Raw genomic sequence first — 12572 nt, forward strand, 5'->3', positions numbered from 1 at the left:
CATAAATTCAAATGACAACAGCAATATGTAATGAAAATTTACTAACAGTGCTGCTCAGAACACTAAGAGAACACGGGATCTTTTTTTATAATTACAATTTAAAATACTGATAACAGCTTAGTTAAAAGATAAAATGGAATTGCATCCAATGGCTAGTTCTACAGACACACAAGTTTTATGGAATTCTTTTTAAGGCCAAACTATCATAGATGAATTGGTCACATACTGCTCTGAAATACAAGTAGAAGATGTCATCATTACCCAATTTGAGGCTTCTAAAATGGTGATTTACATGAAAACACCTGGGAAACTGAAAAGTAAGTTTCCATTTATTTCTCATAGTCAAATCAATCCCAGATATTCACTATCTGTGGGAAATCTACAAATGATATTTATGCAGAGAATGGGTGGGAGCAAGTAGCAGAGGAGAGGGTGCTGCCTTTGAGCTCATCGGCAGAGAAATGAGTCAGTGGCTGTCTTCCACTCCCTACAGGTCGACCCTCCTCAGCCCTCTCAGCAAAGTCATCCAATTCAGACCTGCTGCAGCCCAAAGCTATTTGTCAGCTCGCAGAGGTCAACTCTAAAGCAGCCCAAGAAAACAAATGTGAAAGAGCAATCATTATGAGAACTCTCCACCTGCTAAGGCAACTTTTAAACTCTTGCCTGTTCAAGGTAAGTGACAGACTCATCTTTCCAACAACCTGAACTTGGCTAACTGTAGACATCTGCAAACCACTCTTGCTGCATCAGCTCACAGCGAGCTATACTGGCCAACAGTCACCACCAGCCAAATCACCACCTTTTTGTCAGTGTGGAAAAGCAATTATGTGCACATTTTACTGCATTTTGTCTCTATTTTATAAATATGAATAGAAAAATAACAGTGCCAATACTACTGATAAGAAGCACTGGACTCGAACTTACTGTAACTGAAACAGAGATGGGCACCTTCATACTGAAGGAAAACAGTGACTCGAACACTACCTAGACAGATGCTCTCTGTACAAGTGACCATACAGAAAAAGACTAAAGTTAAAGAAAATGTTGGAAATGGTTAAAATATATTGTCAATGATGGCATCTAAAAGGGATGTAACTAGGGATTTTCTTCAGTATTTTTAGCCTTTGGGGAAATGAAATACACAAACCTATTAACACATAAACCTATAAACTGACTTTCACACATTCAACTTTACTTAACACCTCTAGAGAAACTGGCCATGTTTGAAGGTAGAGCTCTACCTATACCTGAATGTAAGGCCAGAAAACATTTATGAATGTGAAGGAGTGGTTGGTGCATGTTAAAAACATCCTTGATCACCCCCCATAAAAATCCAGCAAAAAGAGTAGGATTGAATATAGCACCTACAACATAATCCTAATTTTGCAAAAAAAAAAAAAAAGATCAAATATATTAAATATGAGTGACTAGATGATAAAATACCAAAATATGTTTCTCTCTGAATGATATGTGATTTTTTTTTTTCCTGTGTTTCACGAATACCCTAATTTGTTCAAAAAGCATCAGTCAGGGAAAGACTGAACTTTTGTGCCTGGATTCCTTCCAAGAATGGAAGCGATATGTGATACAATGAGAACCTAACATTTCCAATCACTATAATAAACAAAGAGCTACAGGGGAAAAGTTTTATAACCAAAAACACTGAACTACAGGCCATAGTATGTACTCTGTCTAGAAGAGAGCAAACGTATACATGCAGTAACAACGAAACAACTCCAGTGCTTCAGACAACCAAGGTGAGGTGAATAGTGCAAGTTCTACCAGAACTCTCAAAACAAAGGGAAGACCATTACTGAGAACATGCTTCATGAACTTGGCCTTAAAAGTAGAGACTTGGGTTTTATATAGAAGGAGAACATTTTGGGGAAATCATTACTCCTTTATGTGGTGTGTAATTTAATCTTTAAAGAAGTCTTCATGGAGTGTGTGTGTGTGTGTGTGTGTGTGTGTGTGTGTGTTTTAAGCTACAATCTAGAGTTGTTCAGTTGCCCTGATGAGGAAAACACATTCCAGCTAAATTTAACAGTTATTCAGAGGCTACAACTCTAAAATCTCCCTCATGGGCTTCAAGTATCTTTAACTGGGATGACCCCAGGTTTTAACCAGCATAATGGTGAGGACTGCAACAATTGTTGGCACATGGTAACTCTGCCCAAACCCCTACACAAGAGACGTGACCGAACTTTAACACGGCCTCTAGCGGTTCAAGGCTGCATCTCTGGAGTGACCCAGCAGCCTTTTGCCTTTTGAGTTGTTGTCTGGGAAAGCTCAGGGCTGTCAAACTTACTATTTATTCTAGTCAACACCTGAGATAGGCCTCCTTTTCTTAAGAACATTTACTAAAAGGGACTTAAAATTATGAATCCTTCCCCTGTCCCTTTGTATGTACTATATATATCTCCTACAACTCTGGAGTGTCTTTCTCAAGGACCCAAAAGCCATTCCTTTGAAATAGAAGGATAGGGCCTCCCAGTCTCTATGGAAGGAAAGAATCCTAACTTGCCGACTGGCAGACACAGCTGGCCTAATCACAGGTACGCTAATCAACCCTCTGTAACTTCACACTTCTCTAATGCATATTTGGGCCCCCATGGGCTCCTCCTCTCTCTTCCTTACTTGCTTATTCTCTGTTTAAAACTCCCAGTCATTTCCATGCAAATCAAAATGGAGCTGGGCTCTTTCTCAACTATCAGCAGTTACTGAATAAAATGTTTTCACTGCTATAACTAATGTCCGGCTTTATTTATATTTGACAATGGACAGTCCCAGGCGACACTTGTGGCTTTGTTAATTTACACGAAGGACATTAGAAATGTGCTTTCATTGAGGAAAAGCTCACTGTTCAAGTAACATGATCCAGCTGGAAATATCTTGGCCTGGGCATTCCTGCCCTTACATGAGCCGGTTATAAGGATAGAATTTTCACCCTGAGAATGGCACCGTGGGCCTGATAAATCCATGTGGTTTTGCTGGTTTGGACAGTCTCAATTAAGTTCTGCCTACTAGAATGTTCTCACACCTGCCTCAGGTGAACATGCAGGTTGCACAGCAACGCACCAAGGGCGAAGAGCTGGAAATTTATGAAGCTCAGATCAGGCGGCATGACTGTTCCATGCCTGCCTGCCAATAAAGTCTGCATAAGTTGCAGAATTTGCTCTGAGACTTGCTTTATTATAACCTGGACAAGGTTATGAGGAAGAAGCTAAACCTCGCCCACCCATAACAACTGGCAACCACCAATATCTACCAAAACAGCCTAATAGCTGTGTATTGAAAACTGACTTACAGTCACCATAAGCAACAATAATAAGCAAGTGTTACTCATTATCATTTATTACTATTGTAATAAGAATAATCAGGAATCGCAGTCTAGCAGTTAAGTGCTCAAACTGGAGTCAGGTAGACCAGTGTTCAAGGACTGGCTCTACCACCATGTAACATCAATCAAATTAATTTATTTCTCTGTACTTCAGTTGCCTCACCTCCAAAAAGAGGCCAATTAGAACATTACCCACCCCACTGGGTTGTGAAGAATGATACAGTGTAAGAAAGAGACAGTACACTATGGGCATGAAAGAAACTTCAGCTACTGTTTTTATTATCATCACTGCCTACACTGCCTAAACCCTGCCAAGCCTTATTTTCAAACTGCCTTGGAAGAATTGTCTAGATTTTTCCATTACACTTCTCATTTCCTCTCACAGTATGTACTGTCATTTTCTGTAGCTAGCTTCCCTCATACCTCCATCCCCCAATTACCCCATAAATTCCAGGAAAGGAAGGAAGGTCTGTGTTCATCAACCAGTCTCTAGAGGCCTACCACTGTGCTGGGTACTTAGAAGGTGTTGAGTGATCACTCCTCTAATCTCTGCTTCCATTAGCATTCATTAGCCAACAACCTAATCAAAACCCAAGCGTATATCAGAGTCAATGCAAAAATAAAATAAGATGACGTGAAGATGTCTAGGTACAGGTGGACAATAACCAAACAGGTGTGCCAAACCCTGTACTAGATACTTCTTATCACGTCTAATACTCATAATAATTCTAGGGAGAATTATCACACTCATTTTATAGTTGAGGAAAACGGAGGTTAACAGAGGGCAAGTAACATGTACAGTCAAACCAGCCCTTGCTGTCCAGATTTCTCAAGTCAAACCCAGACCTAAGTCCAAAGCCCAGACTCTTTCTTGGGTTACACATTCTTCCTGATGGTCGTCAAAGTCCCTCAAATTCCTATCACCAACCTCAAACTTCTCCCCACTTAAATATCCAACTGGTGACTTGACATTCTCATTTAATTTTTAATAGACATCTCAAATGTTACAAAGCCAAAAAGAAACAATGGGTTTTCCTTGCCCAATATCCTCCTCATCCCTACCAGCCACCTACCTCACCTGAGTAAATGTCACCATCATTTACCTATGCCAAAAATCAAATCTCTCTCATGCCCACATCCTACTTCTAATTCATACAAAAGTCCATCTCCACCTCTAAAATATACCCAGAAGCCAACGGCACCTCACTATACTTACCACTACAGCCTAAATTATCACATTGTCTCCTTCTCAGACTACAGCAACAGCGGATTGCCAGGACTCAAGCTCCATCAGGAAGGATTTTTGTTCACTGCTAAAGCCTAGAACACCAGTTACACATAGAAGGAGGCATTTAAAAAATATTCACTGAATAAACAGCTCTCACTGCTCTTCCTACATCCACTCTAGTCCCCAATACAGTCCAGGCTTCACAACACCCAAAGTGATCTTCTAAATGTAAATAAACCACAGCTCTCCCCTGTTCAAAATCCTCCAACAGCCTCTCACTGCAACCAGAATAACCAAATTCTAGTGGTGGCCAACAGTCTCTGGCCACATCAGGCCCTGCCCATCTCTCTGACCTAATCTACCTGATCTATGACACTCCAGCTACTCAAGACTCACTTTTGTTCCTCGAACATCCTGGCAGGTTCCGCACTGAGGCCCTCACATGGGTGCCTTTTCTCACTGATCAGTCTCAATTCCAGGGGCACCTTCTCAGACAGGCTTCCCCAGCAACCTACCCAATGCTACTCTACCACAAGGTCTTGTTACAGTATCAGCATAGTTCTTACTTAAAATAGTTGATAGGTTCTATGACTTTAAGCAAAATGTATAACAAAATTACCATAGGCTAATTGATATAAACAAGAGTCAGGTTCCTACAGCATCTCATTAATGTTATAACAAAATGACATTTAATACATTGAACAAAGCCATAGTTATTTGAGGACCTGCTGTACTTAACTGTTTGATTGTTTACATTTGGCTTATGGAATGGCCTCCCCCCCAACCAACTTGGAATGATCGCTGAGGTCGGAGATGTGTGTCTGGTTCACTGCCATTATCTCCAACTCCTGGCACATAGTTGGTGCTGTGACACTGTGAATAGTGTCTGAAATGGGGGTGGTGGGTCCAGTTTTGTGAGACTAAGCCCTTAACCTGTGGGATACTAACTGCTAATTCCAGGTGGTTACTGTCAGAATTAAAATGAATTGTTGGACACACTGTTGCTGTCCAAAGAGTTGGGGGTGAAGAGGGTATACACATTTGACATTAGAAGTGCTTAGTAAAAACAGTTCATAGGTGTTCATACCAAATTTAAAAAAAAAAAAAAGACTTAAGACAGCTTCTGCTGGTGATGAGTTTCTTCTAATGTAAGCTTATCAGCCAACCCTTCCACATAACGTCATAGTGTCATCATTCCCTCACTGCCTTGGGACCCACCACAATGATGCCTCAACCAATCCTAAGAAAGCAGAAGTTAACTTTCCTGTGATAAATGGCCAGGATTTGGTTCTTTCCAAAGACCTGAGGGGGATTTTAGAAACAAGTCATTAAATCCTGCCAAAATATCAGCCATACCAATAATTCTTTTTACAAGACCCACTTGAGTACTGGTAATAATTTTCAGAGCCCTAAATTAGCTACTTGGAGTGACAGAAAGCTTCAAAGTGCTCTCAAGGGACTAGAGGTGTCCCAAATTATCTGTAAAGTAATTACTATATAATGAAAAGTGTCACATCAAATTCGAAAGTATCTCAAAACGACAGTAAAAGATTTGCAAAGCTTTCTTGAGATTCATAACATTCAAATAGCCTTTTTGAGTCCACGTTGGCTTCAGAAGTCCTGAAAAAGTGTGCACCGTCCTCTCTCCTTGTCTGACACTTCATGTTAAAAACCTCAATTTCCTCATCTCTGAAAATGCCAGCTTGAATGCATTCCAAGTACATGTAATGAGACCTCAAAAACTAACCAAGCGATAGCTTCAAATGGCCACTCCAAACAGGATGGATTATCTGCAGAATATCTGCCAATAGAATCGTCTGGTTACAGAAACCCACAGCTGGCCTCCATTGTCGAAGCCTGAACGTATTAATAGGAAACAAGAACATCAATGACCTTGAATGCCTCCGGAGTTAGAGTCATTTGTGAAAACACCATGCTCATAATCAGTATGGATAGGAAGGAGGGAATCGACGTCCGGAAGGCTTTACCTACTCTGTGTTTTCTAACTCTGCAGTAAGGAGTGAAATTAGCATTAAAGGGTTAAGACCTACCTACTAATTCTGCCCTGATGCACACTCACTCGTAGGAGACGTCTATTCCAAAAGACCGGTTATGTTTTAAGATATCATGAGTTTAATAGGCCAGAGTTACAAAACAGGTTCGGGCAAGTTCAGTTAAAACGGGGGACGGGGAGGCTCACGCTCTACCCAGGCAACCGTGTTTAGACTGGCCAGGGTTGGGTCGGGAAACACAGGAAGCAGGGCTGAGTCTTTCCTGCGCCCAGACCTGAGCCCTGTAGTTTGGAAACCAGGATTCGAAACGTTCCCGAAAGTACAGAGCCAATGCTCTAGCCTTGCGAGATGCTAAGTGCGACCTGCTTGGGCCATCTGCCCCGAGTTTTGTTCAGAGCTTGGGAAAGGAGAAGTTGCCCAATCCCACGTCTTTCCTGGGTACATCTGACAGGCAGAGCCTGGAGTGCTACCGAGCTCAGCACCACACACTCATGGCCTGGGGGAGTTGACACGCTCCGGGAGCTTTGAGGATCCTCCGCCCGAGTCCTGCCCGCCCCGCCCTCAGCGAAGTTCTTAAGGACGGAGAGTGGACCTCGGGGTAGCCGCTCGGCTTCCCCGTGTCCCTTCCCTCCCGTCCGTGGCACAGGGTTTCCTTGACCGCCGAGCGCCGCGTTCAGGCCGGAGGCTCTATCTAACCCAGGAGGCTCGGGGTCAGCCCGGAGCAACCCACCAGCCGCCTCCCTTTCGGCCGCGAGGCGGGGCGTACACCCCGGGAAGCCGCGCAGCCCCATCGCGCGGTGCGTCGTCGCCCCCGCACGGCGCCTAGCCCCGCTCACCTGGCCCGCACAGCACTGTGCTGACATCGCGGCACCCGAGGACCACAGGCGCGCTCGCTCGCCCCCAGCGCCCCTCCGACCCTCCCGGTTCCCTGCGGCCTCGAGCGTCCTTCTCCGCACCAGCTCGCGCCTCCACGCGCAGAAATCACAGCTGATTGCCAGGAACCCGGGCCTGGGCGAAAACAACCGCCGCCAAACCCCCGCCCCGCCGCCGCAGGCCCCCGCCCCGCCGGCCCCCTCGAGCCGCGGCCTCCCGCAGCCCCGCCCCGCGCCCGCCCCCTTCCCGGGCGCACGGGCGCGGAGCGGGCTCGCCCTGGGCCAGCACTTCCGCTGGCGTCAGGCTCCTGGAGGCGGCGATCGCTTCCCGGTGCGGCGTGGAGCTCCGAAGTCCGCCAGCCCACGGGCGGGTCTGGATGTGCGCCCCTCCATCCCCTGGCTCCAGCGAAAATGCTGGTTGCCGACTCCAATAAAGCTTGGAGCCTTTGATGGAGCGATTCCCGAGTGTCCTGCACTGAACCCGCGCAGTGGGGACCGCTGGTCTGCGCGCCGCCTCACGCCAACTGGGATACCCACGAGACCTATGTTCCTGAAATCCCTTTACCGCCCTCATCTACCAAGAAAACTTCTCAACTTTTAGGAAAGTCCCCTTTGCCCAAGTTTCCTCGGATCCCTTGCGACTAGGCTGTTCTGCCTTGAATCCCACGGCACTTTAGGGGATCCTGTGAGAGCCCTTTCTGCATTTCCTTCGATTTTGATTTTCCAGCCTCTCCGCCCCTACCCTCTTGAGAGCACACACTGGCCCAGGGACTCAGTTTGCATCCCTGCTTCCTCTCATCCGACCTCACTAAAAAAAAAAAAAAGGGTCCCCGATAATTGCTTGTTGCATTCAGAAAGCAGAGAGGGTACTCCTAGTTTTTTTTCCCTACCCAAATACGCTCTCCTCGCAACCACCTCCCCAAGAACAGGAATTTCTGTTAGTGCGAACTTTGCGCTAAGCCCTTTTTCTCTTTAAAATCAACATTAGTGTAAGTATCCATTTTAGAAATGAGGCAGCCGAAGCCCAAAGCTTCACAGCAAAGCTGAAGGCGCAAAACTGGGACTGGAACCCGCGTTGTTTGATCCCCTTGCTCACGTCGCAAGGCTTGAACTTAAGTGGCTTCCAGACAGAGCCTTTGACAGGGGGTGGCAGTATAGGACATGGAGATTAAGAGAAAAGTCACGCGGGACCATTCCTCCTGCTATGAACTGCATAAGATCTAGAATCTTCAGATGCCAGCTATTAGAGATAGAGTAGGCCCTACTCAGAGCCATGGAGAGTAATGAAGAGAGCTCTAAAACTTCTTTAAAATAATAAAATAATAATAAAATGATTTAAAAAAAAAAAAAACAGCCTAAACAGTATCGGACTACTAAAGCAACCTGCTTGGCTGCAGTGGTGGCCAGTGACTCATCAGAAGCCAAGGATTTCACCAGGACTTTAGTGAGCTGCATTGTTGGCTGCAGCTGTCACTTGCGCCCCACTTCTCCCCTGGGGAGACTAGTTGGGATCCTAGAGTTTCCGGCCCCCAGTGGGAAGAGCCAGGCAGTTTACCGGGGAAGGGAGGGAATGAAATCTACATGTTTGAGTCGACTGAGATTCTGAGGCCTCCTGGCCTTTAAGGGAAGTGGGTTCAGAAAGGCAGAGAACCCTCAACAAGGACCACTGGGCTATAAGCAAAGCTGGTAGTACCATCCAGGCCTCCTGACCCTGAATCTTGTGCTCTTTTGGCCAAATTGATGCCAGTGTAGGAGGATTCTGTAACTATATCAATGTCAGCCTTAGAGAGAGAACACAAATCTTAATAACCTGGGGATTTGTAGACTGTGCCCCCAATGTAGGAGGAAAACAGAGTGGAAGCTTGAGCTGGAGCAAGGAAGTTGCAAATTTTAACTCTACCATGAACCAGCTGGGCAACCTCAGAACCTTAGTCTTATCATCTGAAAAAGGGAGTTGATAATACATTCTTCAAGTATTAGATAAACTCACCCCTACAAACCATGCAGTACAAGACCTTGCCTTTTAAGCACACCTAAATTAGTAGCCCTGACTAGTATTAATAAATGAGTGTAAAAGATGCATAGAAATAATCAATGCAGGCTGATTCCCCCCTCTCTTCTAGAAGATATCGAAGGAATGTGGCCTTGCCTGGAGGTCTATTTCCTTTCTGGCTCTGAGGGCTGTGCAGTTACTATTCAAGGTCTGGTTGGTAGCATCCTTTGCATGTGTAATAGACTAACAAGAATAGAAGTAATGTCAGCAGGCATAACATAAAACAGTGGCAGCTTAATTTTATTTTAAGTACTCTGCAGACTTTTTCAAGGAAGGTTGTCATACATGGTGTTCCTAACATGTAGGTAGTTTTACAGTCCATCTCTTTTGATGTGGATTTTTCAGGGACAAGCAGTAATAGGCCTGTTTTAATAAGACTGTAGCTCTTGGCAGACCATGTGAAATATTTCCCCCACAAAAATTGTCTTAAATTAACTGAATTAGCTCCTTTTATGCAATATAATTATGTATGTACATATGACATATTAGAAATAACCGTCCTATAATTTGTTATTTTCCTTCCTGAATTTGAAGATTTTTTTGGTTTTTCCTTTTTAGGAAGGAGAGTTCAATGTTGAGTTTAAAAACATCACGTCTGGTACTGAAAACAATAGTATTATTAAAGAAAAAAGCATCACCATAGATACCCACTTTTTTTTTTTTACCTTTAATGAATTTAGAAAACTTCATTACCAAGTTAATTTCCAGTTCAAGAATGGCTTAAAAGTAAATAAAATTTTAATTCCCAAAAACTTTCTCAAATTTGAAAAAAACCTAGTGATGTGTTCTGTTTGTATTTAAATATAAAAGAAGAAATTTCTCTAATATTCACTTATAAAGTCTCTAAAGACTTCAATCTAGTAGTGGAAGTTTAAGCAATTTCAAGTAAACAACAAAGTATTCATTTAGAAACAAATAGCTATAAATTTGAAGTCTGAGGCAAAAAATAATCAGAGCCTTATAGTTCTCCTCCCCACCGCTTCCCGGTAACTGAATTCTCCATTATTTCTATTAAATTAATATATGCACAATAGTTTTTAAATATCAAAAACCTTACAAAATATAAAATGAAAAATAGCATCTCCCTTCTCCACAACCTCCTTTGCAGTCCTCTCCCCAAAGCCAACCATTATCATTTTAGCAGTTTTCCCTTCACATTTTCAAGTAAAAGTCTTATACTGTTATTTCCTGATCTATTGACTATACTTATTGTGTGTTACCTTTTTTGTTTCTTTGTTTCTTTGTAAGGTTATTATTTAAAATGTTAAAAATGACAGAAGTGGCAAGTGTACTGAAGCCCGTGCACCAATCCCCCAGGTTCCCGCATTATCAGTACATGGTCAATCTTGTCTCATTGATCTTCCTTACCCACTAGATTCTAAAGCAACTTCCATACTGCTTCTCATTTCTTCTATATATCCTTCATTGTGCTTCTTAGGAGATCACTTCACCCACTGCTCTATTTGGCTGCCAGTCTCTTCGTCTCTCTCTTTGGCAATGGTAAGGTGGATACCCTTGCCGTGGGGAAGAGAAATCCACAGCTGTTGCCATTGGCATCTTTCACATGAACCACATCGAAAGAACTGGGGTGTCTCCCTCTGTTGGTGATCATACCAATTCTTCCCAAATTAGCACCTCCAGTCACCATACACAGGTTACCAGTTGTCAAACTTGATGAAATCATAATTTTGCCATTCTCCAAATCAATCTGAATGATGTCATTCACTTTGATGAGAGATTCAGGGTATCAGATGGTGTGAGCATCATGAATCACCAGATGAGGAATTCCTTTTGTGGCCACAAAGATTTTTCTCACTTTGCACAACTTGTACTTGGCCTCCTCAGGTATAATCCAATGAACAGCAAAACAACGTTTGGTGTCATAGACTGTGGTGGCTGAAAAATGACTGCTTGAAATTTATTACTTGCAGGAAATTATTGTTTGACTATTGCCATGGGAACAAAAGGCTTTTAATTATGGGAACATAACATTCTAACAATATGCTTTCTGCTTCTGAACCCCCGCTTGCACACCCGACCTATGGGTCGACAGGTAGTGAATAGAAGAAAAATAGACCTTTGTGTTCAGACAGAATGAGGAATGGAGTTTAGGGCTTAAAACCCTTGTACTTCTACTTTTCAGGGCTGCTTAATTTGGGGTCTGCATACCCCCGGCAGACCTAGCTGGCTGAATAAAGAGTGTGTTTCCTATAACTCACTGATTTCTGATGGTCCATGTGTCTTTCAGGGGCTGGCGGCTACAACAAGATGAGATGGAAATTCTCTCCGGTCTTGTTAGTGCTGGTGATATCCATAAAGCCAGTAGAGTAGGTCACGTCAGTCCTGACCTTGCCATTGATCTTGAAAAACCACTGCATGCACATCTTCTTTACTTCATCCCCTGTTAGGGCATACTTCAGTCTGTCTGTTCCTTAGAAAAATGATGAAAGGGAGACACTCTTTCAGCTTGTAGGGACTGGTAGACGGATGAGGAGCAAACACACCCATCAGTTTATCCAGCATCTGATGCTTGGAAGCTGCGAAGCGCTTCAGATGCTTCTTGGGACTATGAGCCATGGCTGTGCTGGGCACGAAAGAGCTGTGTATTACCTTTTATGTTCCATGTAGGCTGAAAGTTTATCCCACTGAGCACCTCCATCTACCATCTTACCAATTTGATTATATCAGTTTTCATACAATTAACAGTCAATGTTTATGTAATTGTGGCTAGTAAAAATTATTCATTGCATAGCCACATAGTGTATGACGATAACATTTCTTTTCTAACAACTTGTTATTTTTCAATCCCATCCCCGTTTTCTGAACAGACAGTATATTCTAGTGGCAGGAAGTAAGGACTCTGGAGCCAGACTCTGGGATCAGAAATTTGCTTTGCCACTTATTAGATTGTGATTTTGAAATGTGACTTCATCTCTCTGCACTTCAGTTTCCTCCTCTATAAAATGAAAATTAATAAATGTATACACATGAAAGCACTTAGAACAGTGCCTAGCATGTATTAAGTATTTGGTAGTATGTTTTATTTTCATGGTTTTTTGTGTACCTA

The 12572-nt window shown here is 43.3% G+C and overlaps 1 protein-coding gene and 1 pseudogene across 1 annotated transcript in view; both read right to left on the minus strand.

Annotated features, from left to right (window-relative positions):
* SERINC5 (serine incorporator 5) overlaps positions 1–7598 on the minus strand; it is a 93431-nt gene extending 85833 nt beyond the window's left edge. Inside the window, exon 1 of the mRNA XM_023522950.1 lies at positions 7417–7598. Within this exon, the coding sequence (XP_023378718.1) occupies positions 7417–7443 (27 nt within the window). The 5' untranslated portion in view covers positions 7444–7598. The remainder of the gene's footprint in view (positions 1–7416) is intronic.
* Positions 7599–10952: 3354 nt separating this feature from the next.
* Positions 10953–12085, minus strand: LOC105303671 (annotated as a pseudogene).
* Positions 12086–12572: the final 487 nt, after the last annotated feature.

Source organism: Pteropus vampyrus, unplaced genomic scaffold, assembly GCF_000151845.1.
Source record: "Pteropus vampyrus isolate Shadow unplaced genomic scaffold, Pvam_2.0 Scaffold11, whole genome shotgun sequence".
NCBI lineage: Eukaryota > Metazoa > Chordata > Mammalia > Chiroptera > Pteropodidae > Pteropus > Pteropus vampyrus.